The following is a 20,253-nucleotide window of genomic DNA, read 5'->3' as shown; positions in this document are numbered from 1 at the left end:
CATGATTCATAACAGAAACAAACTTGAAAGAAAGTTTATACCTGCTGTGTGCTGTGGGAGACCCTGGTAGGTTACCTGAGGAGAGCTATGCAGTGTTTTGTATTTGAAATCAACATGTCCCATTCAGAGCAGGGGTTTGGGGACCTGTCTAAAAATATGCCAAAAAAGTTATGTAATTGGCCACAGGCCAGCATTGTGGTGTGGAAGCCAGTTTCCATTCTGCTTTCAGATTCGTGTAACAAATGCTTAAATGAAAAAAAAAAAATGTTGCTGTTCTGATTCTAGCAATTGCTGTCGTAAGATTTCTGTTTAAAAGACAAATGGAAAGTTTTTAACCTCACCAGCTCTCCAAGTAGCACTGTTAGTGCTACTGGGGCTGCTTTCTTTTAAGCGTGTTGCCATTGCCTGTCCTGTAATGTACATACACAGTTTTCTTTTGCACCAGTTTTCTTTTTGTGCAGCAGTTTTCTTTCTCAGTATTAAAACCTGGGTTCCCAAGAGCATTTGCATGGGCTTCTACTTGGAGGACCTAGTCCAAAGCTTTCAGAAGTCAAGAGAACTTTTTCCCACTGCTGTAACAGCTGAAGGAATGGGGCTTTGAATGCTCGGTGTTATTTGTGTATTTTCAGTGGGAGCAAGGCACTGAGCACTCCAGTGGCAGCTGCTTATGACTCACCATCCCACACCCCTGCTCTCAAATGTTTCTGTTCTCGTTTTCCAAAGAAAGTAACCATCTTTACTAGTAGATGTCCCTTGCCTTTTCTTCTGCCACAGATATATAAGCAGAAAAACTAATGGCTAACCATGTCTCCAGGTCTCACAGGGTTTGCAGTTTCACTGCTAAGAGTTACTAAAGGTCCTGGAGTGATATGTGGAAAATTATGGGAATTTTCTGTTTCCTCAGGTAAATCTTTTCTGACCAAAAATGGTACGTAATCCATAAAATATGACAGAGAAGATACAATGCTTTTAAAGCTGCATTTAAAACACCAAAATAGAGGTGCAGCGTGGCTGTATGTTTGTGTACCCTGAACAGAAGAGATTCAGCCAATAACTTTTTATTTCGGTGTTAGTAACAGCAGTGTAAATATGGACGGTAATTATAAGTGGTTTAACAAAGTATTACAGTAGACAGACATCTTCCTCCACAAGAGCAAACCAAATCCAAAAACACTCTAAGAAAAAAAAATCTGTCATCATTTCATATACTTGATAAGTAGGATAGATCAAAGGATTAAAATTTGAATGACAGAATATCTGCCTTCTGGTGGGGGTTGTATTTAACATCCAGAGGCATAACAGAAGTGTTAATGTACTTCTTCAAGCATCCTGATGATTTATGGGCCAGACTTACTAAAAACTTAGGTCTGTTGTACAGTGGCTTTCCCCTCTTCTTGGCAGTGATTACAGTGTTGTGTTTTATTCACCTTTCTTCTCAAACTCAGCATGGATTAGTACAGAGCAGTTTGAACATCTGGCCTGGGCACTATATTCTTCTACGCATTTGTCTGTATAGGCAAAATATTCCTCTCTAACTCCCAAAAAATTAATGACAAAGGCCAAGTCTGGCTGCCAGTTGTCTTAGCCACAGCTGCCAAGGAGGGCTGAGTGGTGGCAGCAGTAACAAGATCCATCGATCAGCTGGAGATCAAGGCAACAAAGAGACGTAATGACTGAAAACTGGGGTCTGTCCAGGAGGACCAGGGTAGGGCTCAGGCCTCCCCTCAACGCAGGGCTGGGGCCAGGGCTGAGCCTCAGAGGGACCCTCAGGTGGGAGCAGGGGCGTGTCGTCCAGGGGATGGTCAGGGCTGCCAGAGCCTGCTGGTGGACTCAGACTCTGACAAGTAGGTATGGATTGGATGCCCCTGCACATAACATATGGCTGGGAAACCTCTCCTTCAGAAGATGCTCTGTGGGGTTAAACAGTCATCCAATACTTCTGTGCAGACAATGAACATCATTACTGGTTTTCTACAGTAGCTGCCTAAGAATATCTTTTCTCTCCTATAAAAAACACCCTGTAAGACAGAACTGTAATATTTTGCAAAGCAAAAGATATCTCTCTAGATGTTATTTTACCTGTGCACATCTATGGTTTTAAGGTACAGATTTACCTATGTTCTTTACCAGCCCTCTTCTGAAACTATTAGTGGTTGTGTTGTTTCACCAATTATATTCTGTTTCTTTCCTGCATCTTAGTTCTTTCACACTATATCACTGATCTCAAATTCTTCCATCGCTGCTAATTGCACTTCACCCACGTAGAGTTACTGGTTGGAATTTCTCATCCTTTTCCAAATACTTATGATTCTATGAGCTCACTAAATGAATTACGCAGTGCTATGTCCCAGCCGATAAATTTAGTCCCTCATAGCAGCGTGAACTCCAAAAGTCTGTCCAGTCATATTCACTCCACTGTGAACCTTGTCCACAGGTAATTTTTGCTCATGTCCCATCAGAGCCTCTGATTAGGATTTTTGTCCTGCTGTTGTCTCATCATTCAATAAGGGAAGAAACTGTGAGCAATTAAATCCACTGGAAAAAAGTAAATTCCTACTGCCTGCAGAAAAGCTTTTTTTTTTTTGTTGATAATAGATAACTACATTGTTTCTTCGTTTGCATTTGACAAAACTGAACATAACAGAATGCATGAGAGAAGTAACTGGGCAGTCAGCTTTCTTAATACCAGAAATGAGTCAAGAAACACTGTGGTGCCTTAGAGATGTATGTGGATTAGTTAGAAAAGGTCCTCACAGTGTTAAAAGCGAGTAGAGCAGAGGTCAGTTTCCTTAAAACTGCATTCGTTATTTTAGACTAAGGTCTTTCTGCATCAGACACTGACAGGACAGACAGTATATAAAATTAATACAGGCAAGTTGGAAAGATGGCCTGAAAAAATAACAGATGTAATGTACTTGGTACAGGTGCAAGCTATGACATTTTTCAGGGATAATCAGCTGCATAAATACAGGATGGGGACAAGCTGGTCTGATAGCAGTTCTTCTGAAAAGTTTCTGGAAGCTTATAGTAGATTGCGAGGTGAACTTGAGTTCATGGTATTGTGTAAAAGATAAGCACCATACACAGATGTGTGCAGAAGATTACAGCTTAAAAGGCACACATAAGCTCTCTGCTGTCTTCACTACCTTCACTCTGGCAGCCTTATTGCTTACTGATATTTATTGCATCAAGTATTGGGAACCCCATTTCAAAATAAGTGGAAATAGAGAAAACCAAGAGGAAAGCAATAAGAATAATCAAGAAAACAGAGCCTTTGTAGAATGATTGATCAGATCAGGGTGGTTTTAGCCTAGAGAAGATAGAAATCACAGTATGCAAAAAGCCTACAAACACATACAAGGCTGAAATAAATGTAAAAGGAATTATTTCCTTAGTGTGATAAATAAGGCACTATGTAATGAGGTCAAGACTTAGCAATGTATTTTCAAGCTAAATATTTGGAAAATCTTGCTAATGGTAAAGGTAATGAAGCACTGGAATAAATTGCCCAGGGAGGCTGCAGAGTGTCTGTTATTGGAAGTCTTCTAAGAAAGACATCTGTCAGACACAGCAGTGTAGATCTTGCTTTGGATTACAAGGATGACTTAGACCTCTGGAATTCACTGCCAGCCTTGTGACTTAGTGATTCTGATAAGCAGTGATAGGTTATTTTCCTTAGCGGGACCTGTTAATGCTTCTCTTTCTTCCTCAAGACCATGAAACCCTACTATTTGATTTCTAATTTCAGTTGTCTCCTGTTCCTTTTTTTTTCCTCTCAAGTATACTCTCAACTGCAGAGTTAATACCTCTTCTCACATTTATGAATCAGATTTATGTGATAATTAATCCACTGAGAAAAATATTTAACTTTTTTTTATAGATTTATTTGAAAAGCAGTGACCTCGGAAGCTCTGTAGATGAAGTAGAACACCTGATAAGGAAACATGAGGCTTTTGAAAAGCTTCTGGCATCACAGGATGAGAAGGTACAAAAATTGACAACAAATATTCTACCAACCCATGAGCTATAATGATTATTTTTAAAATTTCTTTTAATATGGCAACACATTAAATTGCTGACAGGTGTGATATGCCTGATATGCTTGAACCAAAAAGAAAATGGGGAAGCTTAGTGAAATAAGAGGCAGAGCAGTGGGGAACAAGTGTTAAACACTCCATGCCCAAGTCCTGCCTGTATTGTCTTGCAGTAGACAGGAAAACTGCTTAGTAAGTTGAATAGTGGGACTCACTAGAGGAAGTATTTAAAGCAGGTCATATTGTGTGTTATGGATATCAGAAGTTTCTTCCTTTTTCATAAAAAAATCAGTAGCTTTTAAAGCAAGTAAAATACAGTAGGTCAGAGGGAATGACTTGTCTAATTATTTAAATATATATTTGGTATACAATGTCTGTACCAAATTGGCTAGGCTCTTTGCACCTTTGCAACAGATGCTGAATTGCTCACCTGCGTGTAAAGGAATCTGCCTGGCTGGTGGCCACTGCTGGAATTCATCCAGGCTAGGCTAAACTCAAACCTGGGGCTGTGCCTGGGTTCCCCAGAAGGAATGAGCTCCCAGAACCTGTGTCAGCTCCCTGCCAGACTGTTGAGAGCTACCTTCCAGCACCTGATTTCCAAAAGCAATAAAACCTGAGCACTCATGGGTGTCAGGCTTACTCCATCATTCCTTGTGCTGGATGATCAGTGGCATAGGGACTCCTGAAGCTACAGCTTTAATTCATTTAAGTAGCCAGGGGGCACTGCAGAGACCAATGACAAGGACATCATCAATGTAACAGTACAGGATGAGGGTGGGGGGAATGCTGGTTACCTTGTCCCTGCTATTCTTGGTTCCTTCCAGAAAAAAAGGAGGATCTTTTAGGTATGGAAAGGAGCCTGGTTTTTGTTTCTTTCACACCGTTTGGAAGCATAAAAGTAATTTCGTATTTGTTGCCTCCTCAGATGATGTCTCTTCAAGAACAGGCAAGCAGGCTAGAAAAGGTTGGTGGACTGGAAGGGCTAAAGATCCAGCAGAAACTGAATGCCATTCATGAGAGGAAGCGGCAGATCAAGGATCTATCCCAGAGTAGGAGAGAGAAGCTGCAGACTGCCCTTCTTCTGTCACTTTTCTACCAGAACTTGAAAGAGGTAAGAGTGTTTTAGACTAGGATGGGGGTGGAAGGCAGAGGAGCTGCCTGCTGGATGAAGTGTTCACCCTTGCCAGAGATTAGGTGGATTGATAATCTACTCTGGTAGATTACTCCTGCCACACTCATGCAAAAGGCGTGCTTCAGTGCTGTTGTGGCATTGTTGTGGCATTGTTGTGGCATTGTGCCCATTACATCTTCTTTACACATCAGGACCTCTGTTAAAATAAAACTAATGAAAGGAAAACTGCCAGTTACTACCTTATGTTTCCTTTGGTAGGAAAGAAAAGATATTTCAAATCAGGGTGAATACAAAGTGGAAAGCATTATGACAAGGGTGCCAAGCTTTACTTGTGGGTGTTCACTGAAGGCCTTCAGAACAGTGCTGTAACTTAGCATAGCTCTTCAGCTACTGTAGACTGGTCTCTGCAGAATATGTTAGTTCCTGTCTCCTGTTCTGGCCTTAGTCCTGTGAGCTCTGCTCCTGACACTACTGTTGGAAAGACATACTAGGTCAGTCTTTCAAAGGGCAGCACAATGTGTGTGACTGAATAACGCGCTAGCATCCAGTGTGCTGGTATAAACAACAGCTTGCAGGTCCAGAGGGACATTCGCAAATACTCTTGCTGGTCTGGTATGCACTTCTGCTGCTGCTGCATCCCATGGAACATCCTCCATGGCTTAAAGAAAAACCGCAGGTTCTTGTCTCCTCCCAGCCCATGAAAAAGACACATGTCCTGACACAGGTCAAATTATGTTTGTCACCAAAGGAGAATGAATGCCTGTAACATAGCTGCTGCTGACAACCAAATTTATTTCTCCCCCCACCCCACTCCCTGACGAAATAATCAGACATTTAAATACCCTCTTCTTTGGCTACACTAAAGAGACAGAGCACGTGCTAGTTTTTTAAAATAAACTTTATCAGGAATTATTTACACTGCCAAATATTAACTTGTATTATTTGGCTATACTTTTCCTATCACATGAACCAGTCCACCAGTCATGACCAGTCTACCTTGTGGGCTAGCAGAGGGGATTGGATGGAGTGGATGGTGCATTGCACATTGCTAATATTTTCAAAAGAACAATGTACCTCTGATGGAAAGGTCACAGAGCTACAAACACCCTCTTTGGTAGAGAAACTGTCAATGCCCTCCTAGAGATACAATCAACCTACTAGGTAGGAATAGTTCTCCATTTCTTCCCATATCCTTGTAATTGTCAAATCAGTGTTTGGGCTGGGGTCCCCCTTCATTCTTGAATCACACACTTATAGCAGAGGATTTGGCCCCATATAGTGAGGAGCATTTCCCTTATCTCATCCACTTTCTCCACATAAATTCAGCCAAGAGTTCTACAGGGAGTTTTTCCTCTCAAACTACCTGTTCATTTACCTCACCAATCTAAATTCAGTGCCTGCTGCTGTAGAATGTGCATGCCACCAAGGAATTTAAAAAAAAAAAAATTTACAGCAGTGTCTCTCTTCCTCTTTGCTGAATAGAATGGAATGTTTAATGTGATTTTAATGATGTTCTGGGTGTGTACAAGTTCATATATGAGAATAGTCCCCAAAGGGATGTTAAATTGCAGAGATGACTTCTGAGTCTAGCTGTGAAATCAGTGAGGTCATTGCTTATTCTTACTTATTAGGAGAACAAGTCCCATAGCTCAGGTCCCACTCCCCTGAAAAATCTCTCTCCTGCAATCATCTTGAGTTATTTCTATTGATCAAACAGAACTTTTTGTGTCAGCAGAAAATAGTGATTACTGTCATTATTAAAAGTCTCCTAGTCAGTCTATAGAAGCAATTACAAAGAGAGCTGCGCACAAAGACAACACAGTCTGATTACTGATGAGAGAATGGAGAACTTAACATCATATGGTCTCTTAGAAGGCTAGCTGCTGCTGTTTGTACCCTTTTCAGGACACGGGACTTTTTTTTTTTCTGCACAAAACCCACAGCAACTAACTCAGGAGTTCATATGCAGCTCACAAAATAGGACACAAAATAGCTTTTCTAGCCCTGAAGAAGTGAGGCAGACTTAGAGACTATCCTATTGTCACAAAGTCTGTACCTCAGTGTTAACATGGAAGGCAAATGAACAGGTTGCCACTTAGAAATATGTGTATTTATTTTATTGCAGAGGAAAGGTCATAAAGTTGAAATTTCTGATGTCTAAAGCTGGCTCTGAGTTTTAATGCTGACTCTGAAACTTGCTCATCATACTAGTATCACTTAACTTCCTTTCCCTTTCACTCTCTGTACAAGAGAATAAAAACCACTTCTTTATCTCAGAGGAGTGAGAGAGAGAATTAGTTGTTATCTCTAAATGCCTAGAAAAGGCACATCCCTTTATATGCTTTAAATATATCTGTTATTAAAAATCAGTGTAATTTGCAAAAAGTTTGTGCTGTTGAGGTTACAGTAACTGATATTTTGAAAATGTAAGTTTCTAAATTGATAGTGCCCACGGTTTTTATAAGTCCCATAGAAATAAGATGGTCCCATGTGCCTACACTGAGCATAACACTAGACTCTGTTGTCTTCAATAAAATGAAAATGCCTGTCCAGACAACTGTAAGTCTTGAGACAACAGATCAGCCTTGCTCCACATCTGAATGTGGGCATGGGGCCAGAAGGATCTCTCACTCTCTAGAGCCATCCTAAGTAAGCCTTAAAATAAACCAAGCTGCTAAGAGTGCAGATGTGATTTTTTAAAATTACTTTGTTTGGTCTGTCATTAAGTTATTGCTTATTATTAAAGAGTAGGAGAGAAATCGCCCTTTAAGTGACTATATACAGGGGATTCATTTGTTCCTCATCCTAACTCCATGGATGAGCCTCTCCCATACAAATGAGAAGTCAGTTAAGTGACGTTAAAGCGTTAATGTGTAGCTGGGTAATGGGAGAAGGCCCTAGCTCGTGAGGAGGGTGTCAGAAAGGAAAACAGCAGATGACAGTGTGCTGTCCTGGGCAACCTTGACATAAGGCTCCTGTTTGAGTCTCTAACTGTGCTTTGGAGGGGAACAGTTTCTGGAGAGCATGCTGCTAGTGAAAGCTATTTCTGTTATTGTTTATAGAATTTCAGCAGCTGAAACAACACTTCAAATCATTAATTAACTGAGAAAATCCTCCAGTTGTCAAGTCTTGTGTGCATGTAGCACAGTTCCACAAGGACAGCCAAGATGCTTTGAAACTGATAAAGCTGCCTTCAATTTGCTGTTCTTGTGTTGTCAAAACATTGGGTTCCTTCAGTGGTCTGAGGACAACAGGATCAGTTACAACACATGTCAAGTGTTCAGTTCTCCATGTTTTGATGGATAGAAAATATTTCCTTCAGCTCTGACGGCTAACGTTTAGCAGACTTTAAAGAAAACTCTGGAAAGCTCACTATCCTATAGTCCATTTTATTCTACATACATTTGAATCCCCTAAAAACTAATTTCCTGAGAGAAACACATAACCCTTGCTTTGTTAGTCGTCATGGTTCACCTACTTGTCTGAATCTGATGTTCCTGACTAGACCATTTTCAATTTTATGAAGTGCGAAAGCAAATAGAGTTGTATTTGCTTTCAGATAATCTGACTAGTGCTTGCCCCATCAGTAAGGCTTTATTTGCTTTACATTTTCCATTTAGGTGTCTCAATATTGCTGAGATCAGGAAATGTTGGTGCTGTTTTATAGGTGAGACACAGAATTCTTAAGAAACTTAACCCAGCTTACAGGTAGGTCAATGACAGAGATAGGAGATGAAATTCAGAGCCCTAAATTCAAGGCTCTGTTGTCACAATCTCATTTTAAATACGTCTACCATGTCGAGGCCCCGTATCTGCTCAAGGATTCTCTATATCTAATCTAGAGAATTGTATAATCTATTTATGGCTTGTGATAAAGTTTGGGGTATTCAAGGAAATTTTAATTATTCTTGTGGTGAGATAAAAATTCATTTCATTCCTACCTGCTTTTATTTCCTGTCAAGTAGAATAGCTCAGAAACTGGAGAGCCACCTCGGCTGTCAGCTCCCACCTCAATCTGCCTAGCCCAGGCATAGGCAGTTGCATAAAACAGTGACATGTCTTGGGAGGAGGCCCCAGGACGGCATGTCATGCTAACTCTGAAACCTCACGCTACTGCAGGCGGAAGACTGGATCAGTGAGCGCATGCAGAAGCTAGAGGATCCTTCCATACAAGACCCCAGCAATCTGCAGGACAAAATGAAGCTGCTACAGAAACATCAGGTCTTTGAGGCAGAGATTCTAGCAAATGAAGAAATCATCACAGCTGTTAATAAGGTAATTGTCTCACACTGCTAGTGTTTTCAGAGATTATTGCTGATTATCCAAAGAAGGACAGATAGATGGAATGGAAAGGAAGGGTAGCTTGTTCACCACTTCTATATCAATTATCCTACTTGTGTGACAAGAACCCAGTTGCTATGCCACGGAAATGTAATGCGGTTAATTTACAACAGAGAGATTTGTTAATTGCTCTATCCAGGAAAGTTCCATCTTTCCTTATTGCCTGAATAGGAAGATATCACTGACTTCTTCCTTGCCTGGGGTGATTACTCCTACAAAAGGTAAATAGGATTTCATGCCTAATTTGTGAACATTCTTGTTGAAACTGGGTGAATCACTTAGCTGAAGGGCACAATCATCTATAATACCTCTCTTGGTCCTTCCGCTCCACGAATGTCATTCTTGGCAGGGAAATATTAAAATCCTAGTGTTCTTGATTCTCTCCAGATGTAAAAGCTTCCTAGCTGAGCAGTATCATTTGAGTGGTAAGAATTAATATTAGTAATTTATTGTGTAGTCCAAGTTAGGAAAGTGAAAGAGTCCTTCTAGAAAGGACATGTAACATGATAATCATATTAAAAGTTAGTGTCAACCTTCATTTCTAATTTCTTCTTCTGAATGTGAAGAAAGGAGAAACCCTGTTATCAAAAGGCCACCCAAAATCAGGAGAGATCCGACGTGAAGTCCGCATGCTTCAGGAGCGTTGGGAGAAGTTGAAGAGAGCTGTGGCTGCCCGTGGAAAGATGCTGGAGGACAGCCGGGACTTCCTGGAATTTCTCCAGAAGGTGGACCAGGTGGAAGCCTGGATCAGGGAGAAGGTAAATGAATGCTAGTATTTAACCCAAGCAGTACCCTAGAGACTTGCTATTTAGCAGTGAACTTCTCATAAATGTGTCATCTTCCAGGGTATTTTCTTTAGTGGCTTTTGACTGGAAGAATCATGGCATGTTCTACAAACAATATGGAAGGAATGATTCAACAAATTCTAAAAATTTTCTGGAGTGTTTCCATGCCACAATCAGTTGGACAATATTAGCACATGTTCTCATGTAAAATGAGCACATAAAGAGATTGTGATTTTTGGTGGTCATCCCATGTGTCTCTACCAAGACAGAGAAATGAAAGCAAACTAGAATGGAAGAAACTTGAAGCATTTGACAACTGGCACTTACTCTCATTGTGTATCAGATCTGAAAGTTTCTCTTTGTAAGAGTGAAGGAAGAGTCACTTGATCCACTAAGTTTTCATTTAGAGGTTGCTTCCATAATCAGTAATAGATTGGAGAGGGAGTTGGGACTAAGTCTCAATTATCTGAAGATCAGAAGAGACTTCTTCAGAACCTGTAGGTCAGACACATCACCAAAATTACTGCATCAGCATAAGCACTGGGACATGCTGTGTTCTTGTACTCTTAGCCTGAATATTTGCCTGTCTCCTGCTTATTTCCCCAGGAAGTCATGATTAACATAGGTGACGTGGGAAATGACTATGAACACTGCCTGCAGCTCATGAAAAAGCTGAATGAGTTCCGTGGAGCAACATCAGGGGTAAGACGTGTTTTCCATGCAGATTCCTCGTGTGGCTGGAAGCTGCAGTTTAACTTTTCAGCCCAGCAGTATACCCAAGTGGCAGTTCCAGTACCCTGAAGAGGTGAAAGATCAAGGGAGTAAGAAGCATTACCACTTCATAAGTCATTACAAAGATAGAATTTTCCCTCATTGTGCCTTCTGCTTTGATGTCTAAACAGAGCTGTCAGGTGCTCTGGACACAACCTAAAATTTTGGATTGTGATACATGACTGAAAAGCTGGCTGTGTGAGCCTGAATTTGAGCAGATTTCCAGTTTGGTTTATGCAGTCTGCAAAGTCACAGTGAGTTCCATCCAAAAGTGGATCAAAAATGGTGGTTTCAGCCATGTTTGTTTGAATCTGAAAGTCGATATAGACTTGCCATGAACAAGCCTGTAAAAAAAAAAATGACTGCTTTCTCCATTTCCCTCCTTTATTTCTCCTTTCCACTCCTCCTGAGGAACAGTCAAGTTTCTCATATTCCTTCATCCAAATGAAGCATATATATTTGGGGGCCTTTGTTTATACAGCACCCATTGTTAGTCATGAATCATAATGTTAATAATCAGACATTTAGTAAAATAGAGCAGTGGTTTACACTTTGGATAGCAGCCATGTGACAAGACAGCTGCACAGTTCACCTTTCTGTGCTGAGATGTCTGACCCTCTTTTGTGGTGCTGAGTCACACCAGCTGCCTCTCTTGCTCCCAGTGAGATGTGCTAACCTAGGCACCAAACCTTGTGAATGCTGGGAAGCAGGCCCTGCCACAACAAGGCCCTCCTTGTGATGTGCTTCAGCTCCCACTGAGAGAGCTCCCACCAAGGGCCATACATCAAGGGGATGCATTTGAAGCAGCCTCTTGTTCTCTCTGTTTGTATGAACTGCTATAGATGTGGACTAACAGGCCTGGGTGTCACACAAGAAAGATTACTGTGCTGATTTGCTAGTCTGGGAGCTGTGGGGAAGGTCTGGAAAGAGGTGTATTAGGACTTTCTGAGTGGGGTTTACTCTAATATTCTCTCCTAATATTCTTTATCCTTTGTTTGCCTGTTATCTTGTTGCCAATTCCTGTTATGGCAGCTCCCATCTTCTATTTCTATTGCCTAGTAGCAGGAGGAGACAATCCTCTTCTATGCAAAGTAACAGTATAGATGTGCCTGGGAGAAAACCCTGAGCCCCCCTTTCCAGAGCCCAGCAGAATTTCCTGTTACACTGCATTAATACTGGATTTGGGTAGAGCGCCAAACAAGCTTCAGCACCAGAGAATTAGTGAAGTGAGGAGACCTTCATTGGCACTTCGATCCTTACCAGCTGAGCTGTGAGCTAAGAGATGGAGCAGGTTGTACTAGCCAAAAGAAGGATGTTGAAAGAGGCAGAAACAACCCAGTGTCCCAGTCAGCATAAGACTCTGAATAGGAAAGTCTTTCCGTAAACTAAGGTAGATTTTGTGGGCCACAGCAAGCTCTTGGTCTCTTATCAGCTTGTAGCCACTGCTCCTGTACCACTCTGAACATGACTCCTGCAGTAAAAGGCTGGGACAATGATACCCTCACAGCTGATGCTTAGTTGTACAGTACTCCATAGGGTGATACAAACAGAAGCAGGCTGGTCCTGGCACAGTGTGTACCTTCATCCAGTCTAGGTTTCCCCACTAGAGAAATCTGAGATCAGGGTATGGAGCAATCATCCTGCATTGATGGCTGCCAGATTTTCTACTCCTATTCTGTCACATTGTGTTGCTATTATTTCCCAGGAGAGAGGACTGCAGGGTTTCTGAAGAAAATCTGGCTGTCTACTGGTTTCTCTTGTTTACTTTATGGCTGTGTATAATAGTAAAGCACATATGGAAGAATGTACATTGGGATGGATGTAGCATAAATAAAATACAAATGGAGTCAATACTTCTATTAACAGTGTGCTGGCATCTTGCAGCTGTGCTTCCACTGCACCAGTGATTAATGTCTCCCTCCTAAGCTTATGATTTACTGGTCTTGGAAAAATAGAGAATGTTTTTGAATCTTGGAGCAGTGTTCACTGTTGGCCATCCATCATGCTCAAAAAGGACAATTATTCCACTATAGTCCAGATTATATGTGCAATGTGCAAATATTATCCTTTCTATGGTATGTACATGGGAAGCAAGCTGCCTCAAAGACTTAGCGTGCCTTTTAAAATGCAGTGATGTTTCTTTAGAAGAAAACACAATGGCACGGTTGTCTGGGTTTCTCAAGGCTGTATGGATTCTAAGCCTGTTGTCCACAGTACAGAAGGCACTTCTGGACAGAAGCCTATCTAGAAGAAACAGCAAGTAGGCCTAGGAGCCACAAGTCATGACCTGTTTGACAGAGGAACAATCTGCCACACACCAGCTGTTCCACAGCAGCTGCCTGTGTAACCAGCAACTGCACCTATGTTTCTTCAACAAATGAGCCCCTGCTGGAATGCCTGACTTAGAAGTGAAGCTCTGAGGGTCCTTGTCTAGACCTGGATCATGGTTGTATCTATAGTCATTATGTTCTTTCTTGCCTTTACTGAAATGTTTGGTAGTGAGGTAAAACTCTTGCTGTCATTATTGGTTTTCATATATCAGGGGAAAACTCAGTCACAAGCATTTTGAACACATACCTTTATTCTTTTTCTCACTTTACAGGAGACAACAGTGGATGATGCTCACATCAGGGCTATCAATGCCCTGGCCATGAAACTGGAAAGACAGAACAAGGAAGAAACAAAGACAATATATGAGCGCCGGAAGCAGCTCAATGAGAAGTGAGTATGCTTTTAAATCTTCTATGTAAAGCCAAAACAAGAAGGGAAGATTAGGTGTCTTGGGCTGGGATGAATGGAGGAATTGCAACGTATATTTTCTTCAACATCATGACTACCAAACATCAGACACTGGAGTTGCCTTTCAAGACTCTCAGTGCAGTTAGCCGGAAGGATTTCTAATCCAGCACAGCCAAAGTCATGTTCCTAGCCTTGGAGGAAAATATGCTGTTTCACAGCACTTTACATTCTAGATCCATGAAACTAAGACACTTCTATCTGTTCCCATAGTTGTCCTGGTGAAGTGAATATTGCTTTTTCTACTTCACAGCCCACTAGCTAAGAACCAAAAGCGTGAAGATAGGGATTGTGAGGTTACTGAGAGTTTAAGGAAACTCGATCAGTACTTTTTAGCTTTTAACCGCCATGCCATCCTGAAAACTTGGAATAAATATAACCAGATAGTCTTGTCATGCTAATGCTCTATCTCTGCGATGTGTCCCCTATGTGGGAACTGGGGATCAATACATAAGGTAGTTCAGAAATCTGAGCATCATGAAACTCAGTTGTGGAAATCCTCATCTCTGAAATACACCTCTAAAATATTATTTTCAATAAAAGGTGGAACAGTTTCCATGGTAACCTGAATGCATACAGGAAGAAGTTAGAGGGAGCGCTAGAGATTCATGCCTTAATCAGAGAAATTGATGACATCACAGAGAGAATTACTGAGAAGGTGAGTTGTCAGATTTTGTTTAATTCAAATGGGAAAATGTTCTATTTTGCTAACAGTGATAAACCCAGGCATGCAGATTGCTAGAGACATACTGTGTATCCAGCGGTGACCTTTGATAGTTGTCTGTGTATTGAGTTTGTAGAAAGGCTGAAATGTCATTAAACACTTTGCATTAAACACTCCAAGGCATTCACAGTTAAAAAGGTACATTTGAAATGTATTGTAAAAAATTACAGATTAGAGTCTGCAGTAAAAGGGGATGCTATCTTTACCTAATGAGAGGTTACAGAGAAAATGAAACTAGACTCTTCTTGGAGGTTCATGGTGAAACGGTGAGAGTCATTGGGTACAAGTTGCAACAAGAAAAGTTCCAAATAAGTGTAAAGTGAAAAAAAATTATGAGAGTGATCAAACACTGAAGCAGGTTACCCAGAGAGACTGTGGATTCTCTGTCTTTGAAAACATTAAAATCCCAACTAGATCAGACCCAGAGCAATCTGATCTAAGGTGGTCCTGCTTTAGGCAGGGATTGGACTAGATGATGTTCAGAGGTCTCTTCCAACCTAGATTATTCTGTGATTCTCTTTCTAATTAATGGTCTGTAGTCAAATGGTATTGCCTATTAAATAGTACTTTTAGCATTAGGTGACTAGTTGCTATATCCAAAGTAGTCATCCATGGTTTCTTCCACAGTCAGTAGAAAGAAGCAGGTACTTCTAGAGCTCAGTGCATCTGACCTATTTTAGATGTCTTCTTGAGGATGAGAGAAATCATGCTCCAGCAGTGACTCCTCCTTCCCACTAACTGTAAGAAGAATTAGACAAGTAATTAAGCTGCAGCATTTTACATTTGTAGGCATCACCATGTGGTTTAGTAAATCATTCCACAAGAAAGGAACACAGCAAGATGCAGTAAGCAGGATGCAACTCTAAGAAGCTAAGGGACTGGTGTCTATTTTTTGCTGTGTTACTGACATGAGTGTACATCTCCCTCAGACAGTGCTGAGCCAAGTCAGTTCTGAATACCAAAAGCCAGTTATCTGAGCTACCATAGAGCTTTTTCTGGATTATCTACTTAGCTTGAATATAGCAACTTCCAGTGTTCCACATTCAAAGCTAGTTCATTCAACACTAGCTTGCACATCTCCTGCTGTGCAATGCAGACATATTAAATACACAACTTTGAAAAGTGGCATAAAAATCTTATTAATTCAGAAAATGGAGGTTAAAATGCCTATCCTGGATTATCATTTTGAGATTAATAAAAGAAAAAGGCTATATAAAAACTAATTATTCCATCCACATAACTAATGATTTTAGTTTCACTGTAAGTCAGTAGGCAGATACATAGTGGTACTACTTAAGGTTACAAGGCTGTTCGTTTAAAATTTTTATAACAACTTTTATGAATGTATTTCTTCATTGTATGGGATTTCATTCCTGGTAGGATTCTAAGGGTCAATTTTATTTTCCATATTTTCATAAAACACACTGGAAAATTTCTGTGCCACAATTTAATGGGAAATACTTGACTGGTTTTGGTATATGGAAAAAAGGGAAAAGAAAGACTGAGAAATGCAGGGAAGCATTCCTGTCTTCATTTTATATGCGAATGGCTAGAAGCACCTTAAGTAGGATTGCAACTGTTCAAAGAGTTGTGAATACTTGTTCCATCTCTGTAAGGAGTGCAGACAACGTGCCCTGCTGATATTTAAAAAGACAATAAGAACAATTGAGAAGGAGAAGACTATTTGAAAGAATTAAGATATCCTTTTTCTTTTTGTCATCTTCACCATTTACACATCCTACTGCCCCCTCCAGAGTGTACTGATACAAGCACTGGATTATGGAAAAGATGTGGAAAGTGTGCAAAACCTGATTCGAAGGCATGAAGAGATGGAGAGAGAAATCAGTGTTATTAAGTCCAAAATGGAGGTAAGAAGTGGGGAGGTACAGATGATACTGTAAAAAAGTTCATTTTTGCTTCTTGGAAACATGGTGCAAAGATCAGCATGACTCTTGAGATTCATTAGTATGAATTGCACTGCAATGCAAATGCAGCAGATTTTTTCGCAGTAAAATACTGTGCTGCTTAATCCTACTTTAAAGTATCAAATGTTATTCTTCTTGATGCACCAAATCTAAGAAGAGAAGTCCCTTTTTAACATGTTAGCTGATTCTCTGGCCCTCACCTACAAGCCAGGTTAGACTGTCCTATATCTTTTGGAAAGTGTGGAATCCAAACTTAACTCTGTCTTTCCCCCAGTTTCTGTACTGACTTGAATCAAAATCACGACTCTAGTTCTGTTTAGAACTAAAACACAAAACCCACAGTACATGTATTTTTCTGTCATAGACATCAAAACTAGGAACCTGCCTGCCTGATCAGCTCTGGCTTTTGTAAAATGGCCAGTTTGCATCATTTAGGACTAATCTTGAGCATTAAATATGGGTATGAGCTCCTATATAATTGCATATTTTTAATAAAAATAAATGTTTTCAGCTGAACAGCAGTAGTAGAAGTCTTACGACAACCTCTCACAGTTTTCACTGCTGTCCAGAGTGTTAAGCCTTTTCATATAGAAAATATTTTTTGAAAACTTTCTCTAAACTTTTTCTTCACAGTAGTATGCAAATGATGACAATACGTGTGATACCTTCACACATTGTGACTTTGTTAGTTAATTCTCATATGAAACGTGGGTGATTACTAGTGAGCATTCCAGAGATAGCATTAGCAAGGCTGTATGGGGGAGTGCTGCATAGAAACAGAATGATGAACAACGTTTGGGTTTGGGTTTTTTTTGATACTACCATAAATACCATGTACAAGGTATAATATCTGTACTTTTCTTATGGATTAAAACCAGTCTGGCATATTCTTCTTTCTGTTAAGCTAATAGAGGTTACAATTAGCACTTCATTTTCCTGTATGTTTGTCCCTATTTTGCAAAACTGTTTTCTTAATTGTAAATTAACATTTATGTGTGTGAAGCAACACACATATCTCTTTCTTCACATGGACTGTTGCTTGCAAATGCATATGTATTTTTCTGTGCATATAACAAGTCCCTCTGTATATTTTGTTATGTAATTTAAGTACCTGCTTTAAAAAACTGGGATCTTAAAATGAACTACTTTTCCTGAACGGCAGACTCAGGAACAAATTAAAGCATTTGGCATAAATTCACCCCACTATAAATCTCTTCCCAGCCATTGGAATTGGCATCTTTCCGCCTTTCCACAAGGAATCCATCCATAAATGACAAACTGACTATGAAGAAACAGGAGATGAAAAACAACTGGCTACAACTCCAGGGACAGGCCAAACGAAGGTAAAGACTTCTAGTGGTCTGAATATCTCTCAGCAGGAGCAAAGCTGCTCCCTGAGGTCTAAAATCTACTTGCCTGGGGACTTTTAATAAGGATCCTTTACGAAGTTTATACAGGCAGCTAAGACACCTGCATTGGAACAAGTGTGCTGGGTACAAGGAAAGTTACACTGATGTGACTTTGGGAAGACTAATACAATGAGCTTGTGGCTTATCCCACTAAATAATGTTATTAAAATGCAGACTATCAGATCAAATCTATCATGAAGCCTTTGTGAAAGACTTATTTTTGGTGGTTCTAGAAGATTTTTTTTTTTTCCTTGAATCTTTCCAAAACAAGAAAGGCTTAGGCCTGAGCTGTAATCATTGCTGGAATCAACAGCTATGAAGGCTTTTTTACCTTGCTTGTCCTAATGAACTGATGTAGAAAACAAGGTAAGGTAAGCACTCCAAGGCAGTGTGCAGCTCCTGTGATTTTGGTTTAACATGACAACTGTTAGGAGCTGTAAGGGAGCTCTAGGAGGCTTGAATTCACTTCATTTGGCTTCTCCTAGGATACCTTCCTCTGTAAATGGGTAGGGAGAGGCAAGTAGATAATTCTGTGTTGGCTAATGCTGAACTGCACATTGTGTGGCAGGAAAGAGAAGCTGGAAGCCTCCTATCAGTTGCAGAAGTTTAACCTGGAGATGAAAGAGGTGCTAGATTGGACCCAAAACATCAGAGGTTTAATGGAAGCAGGGGGGCTTCCTAAAAGCACAAATGAAGCGGAAAGCATGATTGAGGAGCATCAGGAGAGAAAGGCAAGTATTATCACTGCTTCCAGTTGAACATACTGGGAATCTTTCCCATGGGAATGAATTGCTGCAGACGCAGCAGAATTTTGCTGCATGCATCTGTCAATAACATGATGAAAAGATTGTTGTCAATAACAGGCTAAGGACAGAATTCACCTACCTATTGACAGAACTCTATCCCATGGGCTGTTTGGCAGCTCGTGTCTCTGCAAAAAGTCTCAGAAAGCCCCGTTAGCTCTCACCTGTACTGCTGTCCAACCCTGTAGGTAAAAAGCAGATTCAGTATCAAAACATGCTCGGTGCTGATCTCTTTATTCATATTGCCAAAAAGTTAATGACAGTTAATTCTAGCTTTGAATTAGATTTTGTCATGCAAACTCCATTTGCCTGAGAGGAAAATAAAAACAGCAGTTTGTCTCACACTGGCAGTAAAAAACCACTGAATGGTACTTCATATTCAGTTCTGAAACACTTCGTATCCCAGTACTAATGACCACACAACCTCTGGTGGCTAATTCAGCTAATATTTTTGGTAGATTTTCTAAAATGAGTGATACTGTTAATTAACTTTAGAAAAAAGTTTGCATTTTACTTTTTCCCAAGCATTATAGCTATCTTGCAGATGTTGTGTTACCTTTTCTTTGCAATTATGTTACTTTTTCTAAAAAACATGTTCCCAGAATCATGACTAATATCCAGTGCTTTATGGGTCACATTATTAGCACAAATAGTTTGTAGATTCTGATTCATTTTCTATCCTGAACTTAGTGTGAGGTACCTGAAGTCCCCTTCTTTTTCAGTCTTCCATTTTAACAATGCTCTCTCATGTCACAGACTTAACAGTGTTTTTGCTAATAATTCATTGTCACAATAGAAATACCCCAAACCACTGATGTAGTGTACTCCAAATTTAGATAGCAGCAAATCCAAGTCTTTAATATCTGTTAGTAAAGAAACCCAAATGGCTCTAAGGAGAAAGTTACACAGAAAAGGAGGAATCTAGGTAATATGTTCTTTTGTATTGGATTGACTAAACTAAAATTGTAGACAAGACAAGAAAAATGAAAGGTTTTTTTTTCACTGAGGTTAGTGACTCAAATCAAAGTCCTTAGGAGAGACTAGAGTTGAGCACAAGGTGCTAATCAGAATTTAAAAAGTAGAATGGCTATCTTACAGCTGTGTTATCTATGACTGAGCAACACCACCCCCCAAAAAAGCCCTAGAAACATCAATTCTAATTTCAGACATTTAATAGTACATGCCATAGTTTTTAAGGTGGTTTATGAGTTAATACATGGTATTATTTCAGCACATGGTTATTTTTATTATTAGGAATTCCACATTCAGTTTGTGAAGGTCATAATTGCTTGTAATGCTTTCACCTTCAGGATTCAGTATATAGGCATAATTCATTCCTCAGACCAGGTGAAAAAGTTAAATATATTTCATTTTAACACCACAAAATAAAGTAAAACCATGTATTTAATGTAATAATCTGATGCCAACTTATTTGGCAGGAGGGGGAAAATTCTAGGCACTGTTTCTCATAAGAACCACCTTTATGTAGGAGGACTGGTGGGGGATACGGTGTTATGGATATTGAAAACTGTG

The 20,253-nt window shown here is 40.1% G+C and overlaps 1 protein-coding gene across 1 annotated transcript in view; it reads left to right on the top strand.

Annotated features, from left to right (window-relative positions):
- SPTBN5 (spectrin beta, non-erythrocytic 5) overlaps window positions 1-20,253 on the top strand; it is a 100,593-nt gene that overhangs the window by 53,488 nt on the left and 26,852 nt on the right. Inside the window, exons 36-45 of the mRNA XM_074824177.1 lie at window positions 3,881-3,985; window positions 4,960-5,145; window positions 9,286-9,441; window positions 10,074-10,265; window positions 10,899-10,994; window positions 13,666-13,784; window positions 14,403-14,517; window positions 16,338-16,451; window positions 17,730-17,851; window positions 18,486-18,648. Coding sequence (XP_074680278.1) covers window positions 3,881-3,985; window positions 4,960-5,145; window positions 9,286-9,441; window positions 10,074-10,265; window positions 10,899-10,994; window positions 13,666-13,784; window positions 14,403-14,517; window positions 16,338-16,451; window positions 17,730-17,851; window positions 18,486-18,648 — 1,368 coding nt within the window. The remainder of the gene's footprint in view (window positions 1-3,880; window positions 3,986-4,959; window positions 5,146-9,285; window positions 9,442-10,073; window positions 10,266-10,898; window positions 10,995-13,665; window positions 13,785-14,402; window positions 14,518-16,337; window positions 16,452-17,729; window positions 17,852-18,485; window positions 18,649-20,253) is intronic.

This window comes from Strix aluco, chromosome 4 (assembly GCF_031877795.1).
Source record: "Strix aluco isolate bStrAlu1 chromosome 4, bStrAlu1.hap1, whole genome shotgun sequence".
NCBI lineage: Eukaryota > Metazoa > Chordata > Aves > Strigiformes > Strigidae > Strix > Strix aluco.
Note: the sequence above shows the minus strand (reverse complement) of the source record. Positions and strands in the feature narration are given on the sequence as shown.